Source organism: Numenius arquata, chromosome 24, assembly GCF_964106895.1.
Source record: "Numenius arquata chromosome 24, bNumArq3.hap1.1, whole genome shotgun sequence".
NCBI classification, from domain to species: domain Eukaryota; kingdom Metazoa; phylum Chordata; class Aves; order Charadriiformes; family Scolopacidae; genus Numenius; species Numenius arquata.
This window is the reverse complement of record NC_133599.1, coordinates 1,055,205-1,081,124: the sequence shown is the minus strand read 5'-3', so window position 1 is coordinate 1,081,124 and position 25,920 is coordinate 1,055,205. Positions and strand designations below refer to the sequence as shown.

General features: G+C 46.5%; 1 protein-coding gene across 2 annotated transcripts in view; it reads right to left on the bottom strand.

The window, feature by feature from the left end:
- KCND3 (potassium voltage-gated channel subfamily D member 3) overlaps nucleotides 1-25,920 on the bottom strand; it is a 110,786-nt gene that overhangs the window by 8,613 nt on the left and 76,253 nt on the right. For both annotated transcript variants that reach the window (XM_074163265.1, XM_074163266.1), the window contains exons 2-3: nucleotides 18,843-19,005; nucleotides 3,580-3,681 (exon numbers count right to left, since the gene is read on the bottom strand). In XM_074163265.1, coding sequence (XP_074019366.1) covers nucleotides 3,580-3,681; nucleotides 18,843-19,005 — 265 coding nt within the window. The remainder of the gene's footprint in view (nucleotides 1-3,579; nucleotides 3,682-18,842; nucleotides 19,006-25,920) is intronic.

Here is a 25,920-nt window from a genome sequence, read left to right as displayed (position 1 = left end):
TGGTTTGCTTTTGGAGCTGGGATGCCAGTTTTGCAAGGATCTGATGCCAGCCACCATTCAGTTTGTTCTTGGAAGACATTCACTGAGCTGCTGATTGCTTGGAGGGAGGCTGAAACACACTGTAGTGTCAGTTTTGAAATCCAAAATACTTCCACTTTTACCTTTTCTACTTAGTGGTTCAGCAGGTAAAATTGGACCCTGGTGAACTGAGATGAACTGATTTGTGGATAGACCGCCCCTTCCCACGAGAATGGCTGTAATGCTTATCTATGGCTAAGCAGATTCTGCTCGTGAAAAGGCACAAGACCCCACAACTTACTGTTCCTGGGATCTACACCTCCGAGCATTTTAGCTAAAAGGGAGTTTCAGCTGGCTGTACAAGGAGATTAACACTAAGAGGATATGTAGGCTGCTGCCATGGGAAGAAGCTCACCATCCCTTGAGCACTTCTGACATAAAGCCCACTAAAAATCTCTCTAAATGAGAAGAAAACGGTCTGAGTACTTTGTGTCTAGATGGCAAATGCAAAATGCCACAAATCCACATGTTTCTGAAGGCAGTCTGTATTCCTGCGAGGAGCAGAACTCCGTCCTGCTGCTGCCTTGGATAAATCCTTGTCTTCGCTTTTTCTTTGCTTTGATAGAAGGCTACAGGCTGAAGACATGCTGTTCCCTTGAAAGATGGTGTCAGTATATTCATTCTGGTGCTAATGAAAGGACATTCTGGCACATGTTCCGGAATCTTGAACAGTCCTTATTTCCCAGTTTATTAATTTGACTGCAGAGCCACAGCCGGGGTGCCTTTGGGGCAGTTGTTTTCCTTGGGTAAACCCTGGAGGTGTCAGAGCGCAGGGCAATCTGCTGGGCACTTGTAAAACAATTATACATTGATCACGGTGCCGCGTGATTGCTAATGATGAAAGTGATAACATCTAGTGATGGCCGTGGAGTAATTGTGGTTGGAATTACTGCTGGGTAACAAACCAGCCCTGTGGCAATCTGGCCGTGTGAAGTCCATTAAAGTTAGCGTGAGTCCCGGGCAAGGTATCAAACCGGGATGTGTACCTGAGCGGGGAAGCAGTTTGATGTTAATTTGACCGACAGATATGCACAGTATGGAGGTAATATTTTGGCCCCTAATATAGCAGCTACAGAAGTCGTATTCCTTCCTATTTATACAGCTTAAAAAATCTGGCTGGTGAGACTATGCTGTCATTCACATTTTGTACTCTCAAGAATAGTTCGTTCTCCTGCCATAAAACGAAGGGACATAAAATCTTGCCTTGTGGAGTTAGAAGGGTCATGTATACCTTTACAGCAAAGGATGCTCTGTGGTTCTGTAATTAATTAATGCCACTGTGGGTGATGAGACATGTCTTGGCTCCTGATCCAGGTATGAGGCGAGTTCCCGGGTGGGCAAAGATCATTTCCTGGTGGGCGTGCGGATGCCGGGCAAGGCTTTGGCAAGTTCCTTGGTTTAGTAAATTACGCTCCCGTATGTCACAGGCGGGTGGTAATTCTTACTGCCCTGTGCCTTGGCCTCTGGTTATTTCGACAGGACGTTCCTTAGGGTGGGGTTATTTTCTTGCAAAGTATTAATACAAATGTATACAGCGTTCAGAGCTTTTCAAAGCTGGATTTGTGAATCTTGTGGGGTGGGGGGAAGAGGAGGGTCATGTTAGCATTTAGAGCTATAAAGCCCAGCAGAATGCAAGTTGTACCCAGAAAAGTTTGGGAATACCTGCTCTAGGTGCTACTATATATCTAATTATTAATGGGTAAAAAAATCCTCTAGAACCTCTTTAGAAATGTTTTTGTTTTCCTTCCTGTGACTACAGTAGTTTTGTAGCCAACAAAATGACCCTTCTTCCACTCATTTTTGGGCAAATGCCATGAAATAAACCCATTCAGCCAAATATTTCCCTCAACCTCTTGCATTTTGGACTTAAGCACTGGTGCGTCAGCTGCTCTTCCCTAAGTGGTCTTGGCAGGGAGTTTGGGTTGACAAGAGAAGTGAGGAGATTCTTGTTGAGATGACAGGCTGGAAGATCAAGTGCAAACTGAGTGTCCCTGCTAAGCTCTTCTGGCATTTTTAAGGACTAGAAATCTAAAGCTCAGAAGGAAGTTTTAAATTTGTATTCAGATTTTTGCTTGTTCCTGGGTAATGAAATATTGGAATCTCAGCTGAGCTGCCATCCCAGTCCCGAGCCCTTCTTTTGTGGGGAGAAGGCTCAGGACCAGGTGTGACCAGTCTCCCCGGTCTCATATTCTCGATAAAGAAACTTTTCTTGAACTGCTCAACAGCAACATATGGTTCAAGAAACAGATTTTTTGAGTGTCGCTGGCACTGGCAGAGCAGGAGACAACATTAGCTGTGTAGTCAGACGGATCAAACTTGTTTTGGAGGGGAGAACAGAAACTGATCTGGGCATCCCACCTCCCAAATCTGTGCTTCGTGTGAAGTGCTTTTTTAGAGTCAGTTTAAAAACTACTGCAGTTGTAGAGGGGCATGTTCCTCTGTCTCGGTCTGCGCTGAGCAGCCTCCCGTGTGCGAAATCAGGTGCTGCACAATCCCCTCTGCTGTGCCCGCTGACCCGGGGCAGGAGTGGGCTCGGGTCCCGGTGAGCAGCTTTCACCGTGAGCTGAAAAGGTTTTTCAGCTTTGATTTTACAAATACAAGGATGTGTGGCAGGGAAAATAGCAGTCGTTTGAGGGATTATGCCCCAAGTAAGGATGCACGAACAAGCACTTGGCGGCTCGGGTGGCGCAATTAAGCGTTCTTCATCTCGCTCTTTGCTCCCCACACACGAAAGGCTGATTTATTTGAAATGAAATCCATGAAATGTGCTAATACCTGCTCTGGTGTTGATCAGGCTTAATGTAATAACCTCCTCTCGTTTTAGCTGATTCTGCTGAGCGACCTGACGCACTTCAAACTTTTCTTCTCGTGAATAGCTAGTGTTAGCCTCCAGAGGCCTTTCTGTTAAAAATAAACCCACCACCAAACTGTCTGAAACGGGAGCTGGGGAATATTCCCCTGTCCTGCTGGGCATGATTAGATAGAATCATAGGATCGTTTTGGTTGGAAAAGACCTTTAAGATCATCAAGTCCAACCATTAAGCCGGCACTGCCAAGTCCTCCACTAACCCATGTCCCTCAGCACCGCGTCTGCCCGGCTTTTAAATACCTCCAGGTCTCCCCTGTTAGTGGGAGACTCTTGAAAATAAGTAACTGCGTGTTGAAAGAGTGGATGCTCATAGTACAGGCAGACCCTGTGGTGTAAATCAGTGCAGCTGATCAACATTAAGGGAATGTTGAACCCGGTCATTGCCGGAAGGCCAGATCCTTTCCTAGCTCGAGGAGGAGCCCAAGGAAGCTTTTTCCTCTCATCCCATCTTGCGGCTGGATTCCCGCTGTCCTTCCCCACGGCACATCCAGTACACGAGAGCGTAATTATAACGTTGCCGGTGCGAGGCTGCCACGCTGGATAATGAGCAGTTAGGTGGCAATGGGGAGAGGAGGAGTGGGGCCAGGGAGCTGCTCAGGCTCCGTGGGAGGAGAGGCTGTCTCTGCACTCACCGTCAGCTCCAGGGCTTCGTTCAGGAGGCCGTTGCGCTTGCTGTGAAGGTAAGCGTTGGAGCTGCCTGTTTTGGCCACTCGGATCCTCGCGAGCCGGGCTTTCTGTGAAGGCAAACAAGCTGAAGTTAGAGCTCAGCATGCTGAGGGACCGGTCCTGTGCTGGCAATGCCAGGAAGGTTCTTGCTCTGCCTGAGAGAGCCTGGGGTGACACAAAGGGGTGTGCAGGGGAGAAGGTGCCGGTGAGAACAGCCGGCACAGGTCTGGCCCCTGGAGATGTCTGTGTGTCTGAAGCACATAATCTGCCACCGAGTGTTAATGGCCTTTCCAGAGATCAGAAGTGGGGTACTGCAGATTTGCTTATCCTTTCAAAAGTTAATAGTGATATTTTTGGGGTGAGATGCATAACAAGTAGAGAGACTTGTCTTGGACGTGCTCCTGCATGGAATGGCTGTGTGCGATCCAGCTGTGCAGGATCCAGCTGTGCACATGCTCTGCACACACCTTGCTTCCATGGCTCACCTTCTCTCTGACGTGCCTGGTTGTTTAATCCTCTCTCTTTCAGCTCTGACATCTGTGTTGTCACTTGCTCTGCTTGTACCGCAGCTCACGCGGTGACAGCAGACTGTCCTCTGCAGTGGCAGTTTATTAACTTTGGTATCTGATAATACAAGACTCTGTCTAAAATACGCATCTCTTGACAAACTGACAGAAGTCTCTACAACAACACAGACGTTCAACTCTTCTCACTTCTATTTATCCCTGACCTTCTTGACCTCCAGAGGGACAAGCTGGATGATAAAAAAGCAGTCCAGAATAAAGGAAACAAGAGAAACTAATCGGGCTCCCTTCCTTTTTGATCACACAGTTTGTAGCTTTGCAGTTTTTTGTTTCAGTTGTTGCCTACTTCTCTGTCAAGTGCTGATTTGCCTTTTTCTTTTCTACTGTTAATTTATGACTCAAACACCATTAAAAGTAAATACATGAAATAGCGGTGGCTATTAAAAAATAATTACATTGTGCTGTAGTTTAAAATGCTGCATAATCTTTTAAATAACATGGAACTCGTGATTTTCCTTTCTAATTAGAGGTGCTAATGGGGATACACTGTAGGAAGAGTAAAGCCAAGAGGCAAATATCTGCAGTGGGTCCAGGGAGTATAATAATTCCAGGAGCTCTATTACTGTACATGCGTGAGTGGCTCTGGCCCTCAATATTTGAAAGATTTGTTTAACCTTAAGAGCTTCTGCTAAAGCAGACGATTTCTCCAGCAAAGACACATACAGGATACCAGTCTGCTGCTTTAATTGGGTGACACAGACTACGACCAGTCTGAAAAATAGGTCTTCTTTTGAGACCCCAAAATGAGGACATCCAAAATTGACTTTCTTTTCTATACTTCACCTAGATTTCATTGTCCCATTTTAGCGTTAAGGCTCCAGGTCGGTATATGAGAGAGAAATCACTGATGGAACTTACTGTGTTCTGGGGTCGAGGGGTCTCACAGGACCCTCTGGGCACCCTGTGGAGGGGCATGAGTTGTATTTGCAGGGTGTAGACTGGGGGTACAACAGGAAAATGAAACTGGATCTTCAGTTTTTCTGAAGACTTTCCTAAACTGCTGTGTTGCTCCAGGCCCTGAATAGGATTGGCCCGAGGCTGTAATCCGGAACAAACCCCGCAGAGACTTCTACTATTGAATATGAGTTTGGGGGAGAGAGCAGGGGGTGAGGGATTGAAGGATATTCCGTCTCCCAGTTACGTGGCATTGGCTTTCTGTTCCTGTTAATTACATTCTCATTAAATTATTTCTTCTATTGGCAAGTATATGCCCTTGTGTCTCTGTTCTTTACTTTTTGCAACCATCTTATCTCTTCCGTAATCAGGGCTGGATATTGGATCCAGGGATGGTTTTTACAGTGAGGCTCTGACGGCAGCCATGGAAAACTTCCACTTCTTTCTGTGCCTGGCAAAACACCAGCTCCTTTGCTGAAGGAATTGCCAGAATCCCCCAACTCACTCGCCTCACCTGCAGCAGGAGAGGTTTCATCCTCAACTTCGGTTCAGTCAATCGCTAAAGTGGATTCAGTCTTAGGCTCTTGTAATGAACATTATTCCCTTTGCCTCCAGGCTAGCAGGGGATCAAATATTAATAGCTGTACTCCACGTGGACTGGAGATGGCTCATTTCTGAGGTCTGTTCTCTTTTTTCTTTGAAACAGGGCCACTAGCTAGCTAAATAATTAAGCCCCATAGCTTTTGTAGTTTAGAACAAGACATTGTTATTTTAAAAAATGTCAGTGGGGCAGGACAGAAGTTAATCCTATTCTCCTTACACAAAAGATTGTCTAGGATAGTCACATCGCCTAACTTTGTGCCCCCATCGTGATTAAATTTGGGAGATATCTTGATTAACTCAGCTAGAGAAGTTAATTAAAATTGGTGGCTAAAATTGGTTTGGCCCTCCAGACAGTTTCCCGGATTGAACTAGAAACAACTCTAAAACCATAGCTTGTGATATTTTTTTTTATGTGAAAGTCTCTGTGTAAATGTGCATTATCTGGAAAGCTTATCTGTCTGCTTATCCTGCAGAGCCCAGGGCTTCTGGTCCGTGGGACAGGAGACAGGCAAGTGGAGGACCATGTTTTTCTGGCCCTCTGCTGCAAATGTCTTCTGAGGGGCGGGGGGATGGCTGTCTTCTGCATCTTGCCCCACAAACGTGGCAGACTAAAGGTCATTAGGGCCAGGCCTGAGATCACTGTTACTGAATATAACCCCTGTGCAGGGAGTCTAAAAAAGGAAAAGCAAACGGCACACTGTGTCTGCGTGTGGAGCGGTAAGAGGAGTTGCTAGGAAACCACAGGATCTCAAAATGCATATGACCTAATCTGGAAGATAATTTATATGATGAAAATAATAATACTAATGACAGCCACTTACAGGTTAGAATGATTAATTTGGTTATCTTGGAGCCCACGTGTTCCTGAGAGTAGGATGGAAGGCAGGGATCAATAACTTCTGCCTCCTTACTGCTTTTTAAGAAACTGGAGACTCGGAATCAGCAGGGGCCAGTGAAGCCCTGTACACGTGGGGTGCTGAGGTGTGATGATGAGGATTGCCATCATCCTGGGTACCTACATTTCCCAAAGGGACTGACAAAGAAGAAGGAATAGCCTGTCTTCGTCTTCTAGATCCTTTGGAGAAGTGCAAGGAGCAGGAGTTGCTGGCTGGGAAAAAAGCTTACCAGATGGCAGGCCCAGGAAACAGCTAATTATTACTTATTGATGATTTTCATCTAGTTCTTATGGAGATAATGTTCACTCTTGATTTATGTGGTATAATAAACTATTAAGTTACAACCTATGATGTAATTTCATGTTTGCCAGACATCTCCAGCTTTGCAGATCTTCTGCTCTTGAGCAAGGAGGTGACTGGAGCACACGTATCTCAGGTACTACGTGTTCAGGTCCTGTGTCCGCCCTGGCTCCCTCTTTGGACTGGAGCTGTTACTAGTATTATCCTTCACAGAATGGTTGAGGCTGGAAGGGGCTCCAGAGCTCTTTTGGTCCAAACCGTGGCTCAACCAGGGCAGCCTGGCCCAGGACTGTGTCTGGGTGGCTTTTGAATAGCTCCAAGGATGGAAACTTCACAACCTCCCTGGGCAACCTCTGCCAGTGCTCGGTCACCCTCACACTGAAAGTGTTTCCTGATGTTCAGATGAAGCCTCCTGTGTTTCAGTCTGTGCCCATCACCTCTGGTCCTGTCACTGGGCACCACTGAGGACAGCCCAGCTCCATCCCCTTTGCACCATGTCTCCAGGTATTTTTAAATATATATATAGATCCCTCCGAGCCTTCTCTTCCTTAGGCTAAAGAGTCCCAGCTCTCTCAGCCTTCCCTCGTACACGAGATGCTCTGGTCCACATCCTTTCTAACTTTATCTGCTAAAACCACACTAAGAGCACTCCTGGCAGCAAATGCAGCTACAGGAGATAATTAACAGTGCTTCCCATTTTTTCCCTAAACAATTAGTAGTTTGAGTATGAGTAGAGCTGTTGCCGACTGCTGCAGTGAGTCCAGTGGTGCAGTAGGTGCACACCACTTGTCTTTTGAGGCTGAAATGAAGCTGTTCTCAAAAGTAATCAACAGAATATTTTGATCTGATCTTTACTTCCAAGGTTCAGTATCACAGCCATTCAGTAAGTGCTTGATTTTTCTTGTGTTTTTCTGTATCTGGTGCTGGTTTGTATTGGGACTTTAATTCTAGATGGAAAGAATGTGGTTGACGTTAGGCTGTGGAAAAGATAACAGGCAGGTTGTACGTTTAAACAGGAGCTTCTGTGGACTTAACAACAGGGCTTGGAGTATGGAATGACAAAAAAGTATTTTTTTAGTTATGTTCTCACCTTCCTAACATCATCTCGCTTGTGGTACCTTTCACTAATTTTAGCATAAAATTCCAAAAGGAATTCAGCTTCAGCAAGACTTCAATTTGTCCTTCTGAGTGGGAACTGGGTGCATGTATGTAACTTGGAAAGGGAATAGATGTAACCTTCATCTGGCGGAGAATAGCTTGGCTCCCCAGCCTGTTGTGGTGGTTTTTCCTTGTCAAGCAGAAAATAGAAAATTCTTCGTTTTTAAAAAGCATTCAAAAATGATAGTGGGCAAAAAATTCAATGAATCTACTGTCTGTGGAGTGCTTTCCTCAATATAATCAGGCAACACCGATCATCCATCCTACTTACGGCTGTGGGAAGCTGATGGGCCACCTTTAACAAAGCCTGGAAACAGGCTGGGCTGCCAAACTAGGGCTCGGGGTTATTCCACGTGTTTGAACGCCGAGTGAAATCATGGCTGTTTAAAGAGCGAATGGCCCATGTACGAACTACTGGTTGTTACTCTGCTGGCCATGGGTCCGTCTGGCTACCGCAATAGGCAGCGGTGGAGTTACAGCACTATTAGAAAAGTTAGTTTCTGCAGATCATCTTCCTGTCACTTTTAACCTTTTTTTCCTTAAGAATCAAAGTATGCACATTTGGACTTTCCTTCGTCTCAAATCTTTATGTTAAACAGCTTTTGAGCCAAGTTTAAGTATTCTGTCATCTTTGCTTTGGGGAGATGTTGTAGAGCCGCGTATGGAAATTAGATGGTGTAGAACTCATTATTTTCCTATATAATTTGATAGAACCACTTACAGTCAGACCTTGATCTTATTTTGGGCCTCTTCATTACTTTCCAGAGATGAAAGATTCCCCTCCCCTCCTCTGTGCCTCTCCTTTTAATCCTACCTTACCCTTGGCACCATTAAAGCAACAGAACATCATTTCAAATGCACTCTATCGTTTAATCTTTTCCAACACTGAAGAACATGATGTTCGATCTATTTATAGAACAATGTACAGAATATGGAGTTTAATGGATCTCGGCTTCTCTACCAGTCACAGATCTCCTGCCTGATTAAACACACAACTTTGAAAAAGGTGTTGTAATATGCAAAATTTGTGGAGAGAAATGCAGGGGGGTCAGGAAGCCCCGGGGGCACCGAGACTGGTCCCCTCCTATTGCAAACTGCCCTTTGTACCTTTTCATCTTGAACTTAACAAGCTCTGGCTTAAACTCAGTGAAGCTCTTGCTCCTACTGGGTATTTATTTGAGAACTTCATTCTTCTATTTAGAAGATTTCTCCTGATTTCCAGCCTGCATGTATTTGTTGCCAGTTTTACTCAGTTGCCATTGTATTGATGTCGTCTTTTCACATAGACCATTCCCTTTCTGGTGTTTGCTGCATTCTTCAGGAAACAATAGAATAAACTTCACTTCCTGTACAGTCTGACAATTCTCACTGTAGTCCTTTGCTTGACATTTAAGTATAAGCTTTTTTGGAGGCTATTTTGTATTTTTATCCTCCGTAGATGCCCTACTTGTTTCTAGTGCCTTTCTTTTAGTTATCCGTCTACCCATCCACCCAGTAAAGGTTACAGCCAGACTTTGATCTCTATAAGAACTGACCTTACGGACAGTTTTCCCTTGATTGGAGTATGTTATACACCGTTACTACCTCTTGCTGAAATTCAAAGCTTCCTCTATGCTGAGGTTCCCACACTACGGGTCCAGCTGCCTGACAGCGCTCGCTCTCGGCACTTCTTCGCTTTGTCTCTTGAAATAATAAAAGAAATCCCTACATACGCGCGCTTTTTTTTGTATTCTTAGTGCTAGAACAGATTTTTTAGAGCTTGGGACAAAACCACTCCAGGAACATGTGGTCAAAGAGGTGCCACACCAATTGTAGTGGGAATCTGGTATAGTTTGTTAGAGTTAGAAGTGAAGTATTATGAGGTGTAAATTAGGGTGTCAGAATTTGTCTATAAATGTATTACTTATTAAGCATCTTCTGAAGACAAGAGCCTCATGTTTTACTGCATTATTAATAGAGAAGTTGCTGTTCTCCGTTATTATAAAATACAGTTCTGTGTTTCACTGGAAGGGAAGTGTGATGAGCATCTGTCTGCCTGTGATTTATCTGTCTGTCTGTGCTTCCAGATCTCACTTTTATAACATCTTTCACACAGCTCACACCCCTAATTAATAGCTATAAAGTATTCAGGGGATGGAGAAATTAACAGAATTTGATCTAGTGTCACATGCCAACTTACCAGACCTGATATATGAACACTAATTAATGGTGCGGAGGCCTGTGGCTAGTACAGAAAAGGAAGGTAATTGCTTCACATCGTGCTGCTCGCACCTTCCCCAGGAAGATGGTGAAAACATGGGGGGCACAGGAATGGGGATGATGACCACAAAACTTCTGAATGAAACTCAAGGAAAAAAATAAGCAAATTCGTAAAACTCTTGCCATTAATTCTTCCCTGTGGAATGAAGCCCAAGGGGAAGAGATGACGGTGGGGCTGTTTCCCAGCTCCCTGGCAGTTGGAGCAGGTTGCCTCAGAGGGGCAGGGACCCAGAAGGAATGGGGTTAAGCGCGAGTGTGGGGGCTGTGCTCCATCCCACCTCTCTGTGCTAAGAGCTTTCAGCAGTAACTGAGAGAGGTGTTGCTGGCAAACAAAAATTGCTCAGAAGTCATTGGATGCCAATAGAGTTGCTGTGCAGTGCAATTAGCTTTCTTACTGAACCTTCTCCTAGTTGTTCCTCTTCCTCCTGGGATCTCTGTGGATGAATCTCATGCATTAGGCTTCTGGGGAAAAAATCCACCCCGAGCCCATCCCCTGGTCCTATTTGATAAGCAAAGACTCTTAGCAGAGTGTGTGTTGTGGCTCACGTCCTCGGGCTGGCATCCTCACCGGGCTGGCTGCCCCTGGCAGATATGGAGGAGCAGCCTGTGTGTGCCCTCCTGGGGCTGGAGCATCCCTCTCCATCCCCAGAACCCTGCCCAGTCGCCATGGCTACGCGCTGCTCCGGCCCTGCTTCGGCATCCCAGCATCGCTGCATGTCCTGCTAGAATGGCTCCTAATTGTCCTGACTCAGTTGCTAATGAAGCTGGTGCTTTGTGTGTGCACAGAAATGCACTGGTGCCCGGGGACTGAGCTCAGGGACAATGTGTGGAATTGTTCTCCGTTATTCTGTTTGTGTGGAGCTGATGCTGAGTTGGGTCTCACTGCCCGCTCTGCCACCGGGAGCTGGTGGCTGGAATTACCCTCTGTGTGGCAAACAGGAGAGGCACAAAGGGGAGGAATGAGCAACCATTTCCTTTGGAGCAATTTCTCTGGTGGATTGAACTGCTTTTTCTTCCTGCACAGCACTCCCAGGCAGACTGCGATTTGCCCATACAGATATTTTGTTAGAAAATTATCTGTATGTTTTATGCACGCTCTTGATTCCCTTGCCTGCTCGTGACCCGTTCTCTGCCAGCGTTTCCCGTTCTCCACTGGTCGGGGAGGAAACGCTGTCGTTTCTGCTGCCTCGGCTGGTGAGTCAGCAGGAACTGCTCCTGCAAAGCTCAGACAGGTGCGTTTAAAATTCTGGGTTTGAATGCTGTTAACATAACATGGTTTCACTTTATAACCTCGTATATGTACACGAACTAACTCCACAAGAATCCACCGAACCAGAAAAGGAAGTGGATTTATCCCAGTTTTATGCATGAAAAACCCACAGAGAGGGAAGTATGGAAGGGTGGTGATGCTGCAGCCTGGGAGTTTGTCAAAACAGTGAGACTGGCTGCAGTGGGGAGGCAAAAAGGACAGCAGGCTCCTGCTCGTGTGCGGAGAGGGCCTGCCTCGTGCTGGTTTAGCACCTGATGCGATGCTGAAGTTATCAGCAGTTACTGTTTGATGGGATTTTCATGACCTTCAAACAACAAAGGCTTGTTCTGAGTCAGACTTTGCAGACCAGTGCTGCTGGGTGGAGTGGGAGGAGTGGAGTAATGAGATTCTAGGGCTCCTCGAGCTGGGCTGTGAGACATCTGGCAGTGTGTAAGCAGGGGATTCTGCAGTGGCCCCCAGAGATGTGCCACTGGACTGCAGAGCGCTCCCATCCCTCTGACAAGGGGTCGGAGGGCTCGGGGACCTCTATTGCCATCCTGCCATGTCTGTCAGCAACAGATGATGTTGTTTGTCTGCTTGTCACTGTCAGGGTACAAATTAGTAGCTGCAATAAGCTTTACTACCATTTACACCCACTTCTAGTTATCTTTTTCCTGGCCCAGTGGATATATCCATTTCCGCTAATCTAGACATTGCCGTTTATTGCAGCTGGCGCAGGGCTCTTGGAGCTGTATTTGGTACGTGGGCTGGGAGCTGAACTGCACCCGGTCCGCTTGATCCTGCAGTAATGGTAAAATAACTACTCAATAAAGGCTGCAGCAAAGAATCTGATCCCTAGGACCCAGTTCTGAAGTAGGACAGGACTTCCCGATGGTTTTTGGCTGAACGTTTTGCTTGCAGGTCTCCTTGACCAGGCGATTGCAGCTTGCATTTATTTAGACATCTGGGATGAAGCGGGCAACATCAGCCATTGCAAACCCTCCCAACCACGCTACATCATGGAACCATCCGGCCAGAGGCGGCCACACGCAGCCCGGGCTCCCAGGGGTGGGGAAGGGGGACTGGCTCTCACGGCGATGGCCAAGGAGAGACCCCAAGGATGGATCAGTCAGGTTCTTACGCGCTGCAGGCTGGTCTCTGGTTACGACTGAGACATGACGTGACAGGGCCTCAAGGCATGAAACAAACATAGAGTGGCTTCTGGATACGTGTGGAAATTCTTGCATCTGGGCATTGGGCCACTATTGACAACGGGCTTGGTATCCAGATGTAAGGGCTTGCTTTGGAGGCTGGACCTGTAAGCTCTCACTCACTGATTCTGATCCTTCCTTCCTGGGGAGACATCTAGTTGTCTTAGGAGATTTGGGAACCAGGGAGCTGGAACTAGCTGAACTGATGGGAAATGCCATTTTGCTTTCCTGGACAATAGGAAAGAAAAGAGGAAGGATTCCTGGTTGGTTTATTTGTTTGGGTCCCCCTCCCCCCCCCGCCCCGAGCTCTATAAGGGAAAGTGAGAAACGCCAAACAGGAGACAGAGAAAGAAGTTACCTACCCTAGCAAAAATGAAATCTTTTGAAAAAAACCCTAAAAACCCCTGTCAAAAACTGTTAAATATCAACAACAACAAAAACATATTCCACACAGATTCAGTGTGTTTGAAAAAAACATGTTTTCTAAATGTCAGCCAGCTCCAGTTTTAACCTTATTGTTTCTCTCTCTCCTTAAGTTCCCAACCCCATCCCCTGCTGGGAACTGAGTCATGTTCTGTCGCTGAGCGCTCCTCAGACAGCTCACAGCTTTGCTCCGCTCGCTTTTTCTGGCCGTTCTGTTCCACGCGCTGAAGTTCACTAACCCACCTCCAAAATTTAGGGTGTCAGCTGAAAAACAGAACATTTCAAAGCTGACTCCCCTGCTCTGTAGCAAATCAATTATTATAATGGCCTCGTTATTGACAGGTGTGTGGGCAGTCTTTCTCATGGGTGCGATGATGATGTAAATCTAGTATTAAGCATTCTTTTCATCACCATCTCCCCTCTCCATCCGCCCTGCTGACTGCAGCCCTGTTTTCCCTGCCTCTGGGAGTGACGGCTGGGTCTGGAACAGGCTGTTTCTAACATGCCTCTTACGGAACAATCAGGAAGACGTTTGTGTCCTTACTCTTCCTTCCTTTTGGCTTAAGCCCCCTCTAAGCATCTCCATAGTTACCTCTCCCTCAGCCTGCGGAGTCATCGCTGCCTGTGTGCAGCCATCTCTCGAGCAGCTCTCGCTCTCTGCAATAACCTTCCTCCATCCACTTCCTCTCATCCACTTCCATCTGAAAAGACACAACGTCTCCCGTGTCCCTTCTTTCCTTTCTTCTGCCGATGCTGGCTCGGTGCTTTAATTCATCCACCAGGCAATGTGTCAGCTCCTCTGCTTCACCTTATTTATACCATCGAAGCTTTGGAAGCCTGCGTTAGTTTTCAGCTCAATATTATAGTTTTACCTGAGAGTGGTTCTGCAAAATGACTTTTTTATTTATTTATTTTGTCCTGGATAGTCCTTTCCCTGCCTAAATCTGGTTGTTTGTCTCTTTCCTGGAAGCTTATGGCCTAGAGGATGAAATGAGAAGTGCATTTCAAGGCTTTTGCAGGACATTGCTTGTTCTCAGAGTGTCAGGGGCTACCAGATCATAAATGAAATTAATTGCATGGCCTAAGAAGCTGTAGTCCTCAAAAGCATATTTACTGCAGCCCTGAAACCAGGCACTGTGATTACTGAAGTTTTGTGTTTGTGGGTGACAGCTTCAGTTTAGCCCCTGTGAAATGCACCACTAAAACCATCCTAATCCCTCTGGGATTATCAGCCACTTCAGTATCCTGGCTCATTTAGCAAATCTAACCATTAAATGAGAAATGCACTTTAAACAGGGTTTTTTCACAACATCTGAGCATTTACAGTTCTTCCTCTATTGTGCGAACGTGAGGAGACACCTCATTGTGGGAGAGGCCCCTTTCTGAACAGTTGTTTTCTCCCAAACTGAGCAGATCTACAACAACTCAATTGGTGAAACTATAGCCCAGAGGGGGCTGGTCTAGAGACCAGTTTGCTTTAGGCTGGTCTTGCTATTTCCAAACTTTTCAGCTGCCGCTCTACTTCCATGCGCCTTCTGAGGCTGGCCAAAACTGCTTTAAATGTGCCTTTGAGGACTTTAGCATGTTCATCTGCACGTGTGTTGGGGTGTGCAGGGAGCTGGGGTAACAACCACATAGGCTTACTCTGTGATGCTGCATTACCCTTGTTCCAGTATATTTTTCTGTTTTAATCATTTTTTCTTACTGAAAAGCTGTTAGTGCACGTCGCTATTCGTCAGTCACTGGCCCACCTAAGCAAACTCCCATTTCTGAGAGCTCCTGTGCAGTTTATTGCCAGCTCCCATTTCCCAAGGGAACGGGACACTGGAGACAATGGGGTCGTGCTGCTGTAATTAGCTGGACTGTATTGGAGCAGTTTGGGGAGATATCAAAGGCATCTCTAGCTGTCCTTTCTGAAGCATCGTTCCAGGAACAAAAATAACAACAGATTAAGGTAACTTTGCTGCACAATCTTTCCAGCTGAGGGGCCCGAGTTGGTTATTTTGAAGCTGGACAAAACCAAGTGTCATTGGTGGGAGACTGGGAGACTAAGGACCAGCAAAGGCTCCCCTAATCTTTGAAAAACACCTTTCTAGAAGTATCTTTACAAAGAGATGTAGTGTTTTTGTCTCCTCCTTCCTTCCATTTTTTGTTCCTGCTTGTGCAAAGAGAGGGCCTGTGATTTAGTGTTGGTTCTCTGCTGAAAGGCGTGGGGATTAGCTGCTGGCAGACGAGGTTGAGTTGACACATGAAGGCTCATTCTTGCAGGACTTCTGACTAGTCTGAGTCCAGAGGGGGCTGCAGCGTGCCTGTGAGCCCTGGAGAGCAATCGGCACATCTGGGATCTCTGAAAGGCCACAGCTCTTCTCTTCACCACCGTGTTCTCTGGCAGCCTTTCAGCCGAGTGTTTCTCTCCTGCCCTGTGGCTGGGGCTGGACTCGCACAGTCTCTAACTTCTAAACACTGAATTGTTCTACTTTTTCTACTGCTGCTAAGGGAGCAGCACTTCAGTAGCTGCCTCTGCTTTCTCTTTCCAGGGTTGGGAAGTGGGAGGTGTGGTCCTCAAACCAGCACCAGATCCCTTCACTCCGCATCTCCGCTGCCAACCGAACACAGCGAGAGGGAGGCCCCAGCGTTACCTGAATTACAAAGTCATTCTATTGTCAAGCTTTTTAATTGTCAAATTCTCTTTTAAAACCAAAGGCTGTGACATTCACTAAAGAACAGCATCATTTCAAAGTCAGGAAGGTCTATTCTTAGCACATCAGTCAAAAAAGAGGGGAAAAAAAAGTCTTTGGAAAAAAACCCAACAATTTTACCAAAATGAACCTTGTCAGAAATGATCAATTCATCTTCCATTCGGATTGACCTGGTCCTTGCTGCATGCCAGAGGACAAAATCTGGTGACACAGCACAATAAATTAAGATTGCCAGATCTCTGTGTAATTAATTCTCTTGCAGTGCAGGTTTGGCAAAGAATAATTTGTCTTCAAGGTGATTAAATCACTGGTGGTTTGGGTTTGGCGTTTATTCTTTCCTTTTTAAGGAACATTTCTCTTCAGTTAGTTGAAGAATAGATGCTGATGAGTAACAGCCACCTCCCAGTATTTTATTCTTGCTATTTAAATACCTCTTCCCGCTAGACCAGTGCTGCCTCAGCAGCCAAGAGACAAAGATGGAGCGCATCGTGGCCCAGAGGGACATCGGGGCTGTGCTGTTTTCCTGTTTTCTGGAATGCAGCCCCTCGGAAACCCCCACTGCACCAGAGAGCCCAGATCTGCTCACACCCCGACCTTCAAATCTGTGAATGTCACGTGCAGCCAATTTGACTTTTGCCTTTGTTATTTCTCATTGGAGAACTTCACTCTGAGTTCAGAAAGAAACGAATATGGTCTATAATCTAATCTTGAAACCTATTTGTACATTTTAAAAGTTATGCTTCTTGAACTAAAGAGAACTTCTAAAGCATTTCTACTAATACATACCCTACAAATTATTTACTTTTCAATTAAAAGAGAAAAAGAATTAATTTAGCACATTAGAACTTCAGGAAAGACGTCTGTGTTAGTTCTTCAAAGCTGTGTCTTCTAAACTCTGCTTCTAAGGACCTTCTCCTGGTGGGCTCTTCATGTTCAAGGGCTGAGAGAATGCAAAGAGCTTTTTCCAACCATCTTGCAAAAGCCATGGGAATGTGTTTGTATCTTTAGCTGGGGACAGTTTTAGCTGTTACTAAAACTCTCCTGTTTCAGAAGCAGGAATTCAGTTCGCTGGGGGATGATGCTGGAACAAGTGTGATACCAAAGCAGGTTCCCAACGTCCCTGTGTTCGTCCTGACCATCTCCGGAGAGACTGTCATTAACGTGCTTCTCTCTCTTTCGCTCTCGTTAGTATTCATGCGGTGATGATCATGTGAGAATTACTCACACTTCTGACTTGAGAAAACTTTCTTAGCCCAGAAATTCATCCAATATCAAGGGAATTAGAAATTCAAATGGGGGGGAATTATACACCCTGTGTGTCAATACAGCAAACCTTATAAAAGCTGCAATCAATCACCTCGGCATCGAAGGTGGTGGTACGTTTCCTTGTCACCAAGTGGATCCTGGTCCACCAAATAAAGGAAAAGGTGAATCGGGATGAACCTTCAGCGTGTGCTGCTGGAGAGGACAGTCTCCTCCGACAGCACAGACCCGCCGTCGGTTCTGGAGCTCCTTTATGTTGTGATCCTTGTGTTGTGATGGTTGTGCACAAATCCTGTTTGTTTGTCTTGCCGTTTGTTTGCTGCCCGGGCCCTGCCATGAAGCAGGATCTGTCTCTCACCGTGTTTATGTGCCCTTTCAGTAGAACAAGTGCTTTCTCTCAAACTCTGCCATTATTTAAATGGGCTGTTGCTCACTGTCCCCTTAAACCTCTCCGTGGGTCTCCAGCCCTTCCCTGCGCTGACACCCGGCATGTTCCTGCTCCCGGGTGAAGCTGGATTCCTCATCCCTGGGTGCAGCCTCGTGTTAGGCAACTCGCTTTACAAATCATTTACATTGATTAAATGAATGTAATGGTCCGTACTGGTTTCCCAGTGTCGGGTTGCTGACTGACCAGTGTGTGGTACTGAGTGGACTTCTGTTATGGTATCTCTAGATTATTTTTTTTAATCTATATTATGTTGTATGACTAATCCGATAACTCCCCTAAAAACACCTCCCAAAATTACTGCAGTTTGTTTCACACGTACAATGCCAGAGCTAATGCAGGTGTGTGTAAAACCCGGCAGTCGCTTACGGAGGCTGCAGCTCATCCCCGCGCGACTCTCTCTGCTACTCGCCTCATGTGTTTTGGCTGCCAAATTTTGTGGTTTTGTAGGTCTTGTATCTCAGCGCTCTGCTGTCAGCTCCCTGAGATGCAAGAAGGAGGCACGGCCCAGATGCTCGCCTGAAGCAGAAATAGCACATCTTGCTACTACTGTTTCCCATCAGGTCCCCCGAGTCTTGAATTTCTGGCAGACAGCGTTCCGTAGGGAGAAAAAAACCTCAGACCTTTAGTTTGCCGTTGTCGTAAAAACCTGATTCTGATTTTAGTGTAATTTAGCAGACTGAAATGGAGATAGAAATGTGTTGTACTTTCCCCATGAATCAGTAAGTTATGCTGGCAAAAACCGTTCAGATTTTGGAATATTCAGTAGTCCCCTGACATTTCCAGGGGTTTTTGCGTATTCCCAGAGTTTTGTCTGTGTTACAGTCTGCAATTTGAGGGGGTATGTGTTCTGATGAGTACAGGTTTCTGGATGGGTGTTTTCAAAACTCTAGAGAGACAACAGGAACCAGGCAGCCAGGGAGATAAACGGCTCCTGTTAACGATTTAAGGGTTTCCGAGTCTATGTGTGTATTTATTTCAGACTGGTCTGTAGCAAAGGCGAGCAATAAGAGCCCTGTTGCTTCTGGTCTTTAGGATACCTCGTACCATGGTGTGTGCGGTGAAGGAGCCGTGTCCCTGCGGGGGTGGGTGGTTCTGGCTGTGTGTGATGGGGAGCCCCCGTGTGTGTGCAGGGAGATGGGGGGGTGCATGGCAGAGGGCAATGCTCAGAATTGTCACCGGTGTCTCTCGAGCCCCGTGGTGACAAAAGGGCTACGGTTTTGGTGGCGGTGCGGGGCGGCTTACCTTCTGTGCTCTCCGCTTGTCGGCTCGCTGGTTCTGGTGGTAAATCCGGCTGAAGTTGGAAACAATGACTGGAACCGGCAGAGCAATGACCAGCACCCCGCTCAGGGAGCAGATGGAGCCAAATATCTTCCCAGCAATTGTCTTGGGCACCATGTCACCATAACTGGAGGGAGAAAGGGGGGAAAAAAAAAAAGGGAAGCCCTTGTTTCAGACAAGTGCAACGGCACCAAAAGCCTTTCCAGGCTCCTGCAGCAGCATGAGTGTCCAGGTCAGACACTGCAGCTTGGAAACCCACCCCGAGAGCAACGATTCACGTGGTGCTGACACCCTGGAGATGAGCATTCACACTATGCTTTGGTAATGAATTAAGCTAAACCAAAGAGAAGTGCTTTTGTTGCAGAATAGATGTGCCGGTTCAGGCAGCTGCTGAGTAGGTTAAACTCGGACCCTGGCTGGGTCGGTACCCACCTCTCCTCTCCGTGTAGCTGAGCTCTAACAATCCCAAAACTCTCCATCTGCTTGTGAGCAGGTTCATGGATGTTCATTCCCTTGTATCAGATGCAAATGAGCACGGATTTACACTTCCGTTTCAAAACCCACAGCAGTTTCCTTCCCATTTCTATACCCCAGAAATTTGGTGTTTGTTCAAAGCCTGGATTCAGTAAATTCTCAGGAATATGGGGACCAGCTGAAACATATTCAGACAAACCTCTGTGCTGGGTGTATTTCTTTGGTATTTTCAGGTTTTTGGGTTGATTTTCTTTTTTTGGTATAAATGCTTCAAGCTTCACTAACTAAGGCTTCATTATCCCAAGCAGAGTCCTTCTCCTGCCTTCACCTGCATTAAAGCCCCTCAGAATACCTCAAATCAATAAAATGCTATTTATGTCTATTAACTTCTTAGCTGCTGCTTTATGCAAAGATAGTTTAAAAGCTCTTGCTAAGTGACAAGGTCTTCTGCTTCATTTAACAATGTTCTGAAAAAAAAAAAATAAATCTTTCTTACTTTTCTCCTGCCGCCCCTTAACACAATAAGGCTGGAAATTAATCTTATGCCTCAAACATGATCTCGGTGACCCAGCGCACTGAGAGAAAGCCCCTCTCTGCATTTGTAGAAGGTGTAATAATAAGTGTCTGGTGCTCAGTCTGTCTTGTAGAGTTTTGTTCTTACACGCAGACTGAGAGTTACCTCATTACTTGGGACTTCAGAGAAGGTGCTTTAAAATGCCATCAGGACAGCTCGGAGTGTCCTGGAGCCCGGAGGGTTCTGCTGGGGAGATGGAGAGCTTCATTTGCAAAGCTACGATAAGAGATACTGCCACGAGAGAGATTTTGCACTGGCTGGAGCAGGCTGCAGGAAGACAACCTAAAACTTGTACTTAACGCTGACTCCTGGATCTACCACAGTTAATCCAGGTGGAGAGATTAACTCTGTGGAGTTAATCCCACAGAGATTGGGAGAGAACGCAGTGGATTCGTCCCTCTGGGTTCGCAGGGCATGTTGTGTGCCTGTGGCCGTGTTCTCTGTGTTCAGTGATACTCATGGTCAGAAATGTCTTAGCTCTTTGATCGGTGTGTAAAACCCAGCTGTGCTTCAGCAGAGCTTGAGCTAGATCCCCTTGCCCTTAATGAGAAGCCTCCCTTTGGTTTTGACTGTGATGGGGTTTGGAATGAACCTATAAAGTTGCAATTCTTCAACTCCTCTATTGACATCTGCAGCTAATGCAATATTAATTGCTGGAGTGAGTATTTTTTTTGTCCTGATGGTACCACAAGATACTAATGGCCACATGGCATATTTATAACAGATACAGTGCCAAAAAATCTCCAATATTGGATTTCAGTTAGTACTAATTGGGCATTTTAAACCCAAATCTTCTTTTCCCCAGACTGGAATGAGAGAACTCAACTTTCCCATTAATTTGTTTAGTAAAAAGCAACTTGTCCCCTAAAAATTTCTTCTACAGAAAGTGCGTTTTAAGTAATTCATCAATAATCTCATTAGAGCAGCAAGAAGATAGAAGAGGTAGGTAATGATTAACATTCAGAGGGTCTAGTGGGATGTTTGAGCCTGTAATAAAACAACGGGAGGCTGAAAATTCGGTAGACTTTAAATGTGACCTCTAGTAAATAATTTCAGCTTTCTGTACCTCAGTTCCCCGGGTATGAAATGGCATTTGGTTAATGACTCTCTGCCTCCTGGGTTAAGCAGGTGCCGGGCTCTTCAGAGGAGGAGCTGCCCCATGTTCTGACTGTACCCAACACCCAGCAGTGACCCCAAGAGCTACCACATTACAAACATTAATAATGCTGGTGGTTGTACAGAAATCCGGAGTAAACGCAGCCCGTGCGGGGCTCCCGGCTTGTTTGGGGGGAAGTGTTTTGCGTTGGGTAGGTTAGGTGTGGAACATGCCCAGGGAGAAACAGATTTTCTGTTTATTTTGCCAGGAATCCAGTTAAATGGCAGCAGATTCAGCCAGTTTTTGGCTGCTGAATTCCTTGCTCTGCTTCCCGGCCGTGCCGGTGGGACACGCTGCTGCCGAGCACTGGGGCAGGGGAAGGTGTGCGAGCTCTGGAGGAGCTGCCCCAGTCCCTCCCGTGCTCTGGGCACCCATAGCCCTGCTGGAGCCTCTGCACCTCTGTCCCATGGGTCAAATGATGTAGCTTCGGTTTGTCCCCTTTTCTTCTCCCGGTGTCCCCCCAAAGGCCCATTTCCTGCCAACACTGACCAGAGACTCCTGCTCGCTCTACACATAATGTCACCTTCGAGTAAAGCCTTAAACAGACAAACCAGGAAAAAAACAAAATAGGAAATTACTTTTAAGTGGTCACCCTCCAGACTGGAAAAGACTCTGAATGCACAATTTCAACACTTTTTTTTTTTTTTTTTTGTCCTCTGTGTTCTTTGGCTATAAAAGGGGGGGTCATATGTCACTCACCCTAATTAGCAGCTATTAGCCCTGACAGCATAATGCGCTGTTGTTTTTCTCTCTGTCAGTACAGAAAATGTTATCAACTAGAGGTCAGTGCTTCTGAGTTCTGGTTTTAGCGGCAGAGGTGTCTGGACGCTGCTTTGCTCCCCAGCTGGAGACAGCAATAAATAAGGTGCTGAACAGCTCATCAAGTGACTCGCTCTAAAAATAGACTCTCAGCAGCATCTCTGATGATCCCGTCTCTCCGTGCAACACTCACAGCCCTACAAAAGGGGAATTGTACTCAAAAAGCTGGAAGGCCCTATGGTGTAGGGACATCAGAAGGTGCCACAGCAATAACACCTCTGTGGGGACGGTGGAACAGCTTTCCGGAGGATGCTCTTTTCCAGCAGCCTCTTTATGTGCCAACCTTCCAGCCGCTGTAAGGGATGCCCCTGGGGAGGGGTTTATGGTTCATGAATTATTGTTTTTGTGTAGCCGTTGCCTCTCTAGACGCGGAGGAGATGAGTGCAGCTGAAAACTGATAAACCTGTATCCTGACGCCTTCCTGCTTACCAGTAAAAGACCTGTCTTTGGGCAGAGCGTGAGGTCCATCACTGCTCCTCTGGGCTGGCAGAGGGAGGGCAGGGAGCCGAGCGGCGCGTCCCGGGGCGCGCTCCTGTGCCCCCGGGTGACACAGTTCAGGTGGCAGAGCCAAGGCGAGACCGCGGGGAGAGCTGACCCCGGGATCGAGCGGTCGGAGAAGCACTGTCACCACCTTTAAGTGGTGAAGGGACATTTCCTGCCTGGTGGTACAAAACCGTGTGGTTTTCACACACAGCCCGTGAGAGCTGAAATATCTTACAGGATGGAGAGAGAAACAGTGCTGCTTCCAGTGATTTAGTATTTCTGCCTCGCTGGCATTAACAGCTCTGAGAGCTGCTTTATCTCTCTAACCTTTTGCCCAGCACAGTAGAGTCAAAAGAAGATTTCACTCCAGCCTGTAAGCTTCTGCTCTTAGGACAATAAGGACAGAATAATAACATTATGTACTGTACAATAGAATATGATTTTGAAAGCCTTTTGCATGAAAGAGACAGAATAAAGTATGGAATTAGCATGTAGCTTTCCAGGTGCAAGAGATCCTTCTCTATAGAGTGAGTAAATCACTGTGCAATGTTCTGATTTGCATAAAGGAGAAAAAAAACTGTCTAAAATCCAGCTAGAATGTTTCAGCTGCATTGCGAGGCTGAGTATGTTGCATTTGACAGCTCAGAGGAGCTCATGTCCCCCCGTTTAATAGGTACAAGTCCAATGTAATCATGCTAATGCTGCTCTGAACCCCCAGTGAAATAATGATTGTGTCACTTCCAATGATACAAGGAAAACAAAAGCAAATATTACTCATTCCTTTCTTGGTTTTGCACATGACAAATGAAGAGAGAATTAACAGCTCTGGTACGGGGGCTGGGGGTAGTTAGATCTTTTGTTTAGGGTTTAATTCCCGGTTCCTCTGGCACGTCAGCTGTTCCACCCCCGCCTTGCTGGAATTACCCACCAACACCCGCAGCTCTGGGAGCCCGGGCTTCGTCCTGTCACAAATTCATACCCCCGGGTCGGCAAAGGTGCTGCTGCCCTGTTCAGCAGAGGCACACGGACCGTCACACATGATGTATTAAATCCCTGTGTGCAGGGGTGGCGGGAGGGGGCTCTGGGGGCAGAAGTACCCTCTGATGGACTGAGATGTGACACAGAACCTGTGATGGAGCGAGCGCTCCTCGGGTCTGAAAGCTCCTCGGGTCTGAAAGCTGCCTTGGGCTTGTTTTATGTTTCAGAAAACTTCTCTCATATTTTCAAAAGTGTTTTGCAGACACAGACTCAGTAATCCGTGTCCCCAAGGACAGCCTGCTAGGTTATGTCAGCTTCCTGAATCCTAGCAGGAATGGGGCGCACTGATGAGCGCCTGAGGAACCTGGCACGTGAGGGGGCTCGTGGTGCCTCCGGAAAGAGTGCGCCGCCAACAGAGCCATAGTGGCTTTGAAGCAAGAAGCTCTATAAACAGGCTGTCAAATGAGAGACTTGAACAGCAAATCAGCTGTGTCCGGGGAAGAACAGAGCCTATTTCATGCTAGGGTTCTTTTACATTAAATATACTTATTTTCTGCCTTGTTTTGAGCTGGGCAGCTCCCCAGCTGGGTATTCAACTTCTGCAGTACCTGGCTTGGTTTTACACTACTGTTTTGTCTTTCCCTGGCATATTTTATTTGTTAATGTTTTTGTGGATGCTTTCGTCCTCACTAGATGTTCTGCTGAAATTACATCCTCAGCCGAGCTGCGAGGGCTGATGCTGTAGATGCACATCAGTGTGAGCAGCAGCACCTGATCCTCAGCGCTCAGATTCGGTTTGAGTTCTGGTAAAGCTGTGGTCAGCAGTTACTTAGTAGGGATTTTCCAGGTAATGTTGCCTTTTGATTTTGTTCTGGTTTATAAATTCCTATTTGTTACTGAGTTTTGTGTAATGAAAAGACCAAGAGGTGTGTCTGCAATCCTGAGGAAAGCTCTGATGCTGTTGGGTCCTTCCTCCTACTGACAAGCGAATGTGCGATGAAATGGGAAGGTGGGACGCTTAAAACTGAGGGGGATTTGTGTGCAGTGCAAGAAGCTACCTCGATGGAACTCACTGTTTTCAGATACTGTGGGGAAGTTGCTAGAGGTTCATGAGAGGACTGGTCAGCTGTCGTCTTATCTCCTGGGATGAAAAAGGATCCCTGAGGAGATACAAGTTCTGTGGCTTCTCTAACAGTGAGAATTAGAGAGAGGCGGGTTATTCCCTAAGGACTTGCTCGAGGGATGCTTCTGGGTACCCCGTACTCACCCTCACCAAAGCCAAATTAAGGGATTAGATGGACTTGGGGTCAGTTGTAGCTCGCTCCTGTACTTGGACAAGAAAGGTGACCTAGCAGAAGGTCTCAGAGCAACTGGCAGCATAAATGTTCTTTACAACAACAGCAGGCACTGCCCAAAGGAACGGGAATGTTTGTGTAGACTCGGGAATAAACTGAGCAGGTTATTTAATACACCGAGGGTTGAGAATACTTAATATATGCACACACTGGTTCCATTTATTCTTCCTGGCTTGGATCAACTTCTCAGCCCGTAGGCAGTTAAAACAGATGGTCTGAATTTGGGTAACATTCAGACCTTGAGTTGAAGCTAAAAATGGAATTTCGTTGGCAAAGAAAGTAGGTCAGAAAGCTAAAGCCCCTAGTCCTAAAATGATGAAAGGCTTCTAATCAAGTGTTCTCTATTACCATTCATTAAAAGGAGCAGGGGAAGAAATATTATTAGAGACCTTTGAGAAAGGGATTACAAAGGGAGTGCGAACACCTTCCTTCCCGCGAGGAGCCTTGCGCGTTCGCAGACCTGTCTTGGTGTGAGAGATGGGGCGAGCAGGAGCATCGCTTCCCGGTCCCGGGGGCTGGACGGAGCCACCGCAGGATGGGAACGGTTTTCTTCAGGGGAACATGAGCAACTTTATCTCCTGCTTCAGTCAGAGGAGTGAGAGAGAGCGCGAGCCTCTCTGCACATCCTCTATTAATACCTTTCACACTAATCATCCTTTCCCCACTGACGCTCTCACCCACCTGCCTCAGCTTCTGTCACTTCATCGCCTCTGCTAATTGTGACTCGCGCCATCGCTGAGACCTCCAGTCACTCATTTCTCTGCTCTTCATCGTTTCTAGGTGTGTGTCACCTGCTAGAAACCTTTCTTCCTTGTAGCCGACAGGGATTATTCAAAGCAAATGGGGAACCTGTACCAGTTAACCCAGTGGTCCCAGTTCAGCATGCTGTTTCAGCCCTTGTTAATATTAAGCATATACTTAATTGCTGTTCACTGAAAAGGTGATAACATGCTTGTTCAAATGTTGTTTTTTTTTTTGAACTGGTGCTAAGATGAATGTTTGTTCTCTGCTTTTGACCAGCCCAAGCTGATTCACTGTCGTTGCTCCTCTCCTTGTCCCCTCAAACTACTGCTAGAAATTACATTTCTCTGGATGGAGAATTGCATCTCGGCTCTGCCAGCAAATGCGTTTTTAGAGATAGCACTGGAGACCTGTTTGCTCTCCCTCACTGGGGGATGGGGACAGTCTGCCCTGGTCCTCGGC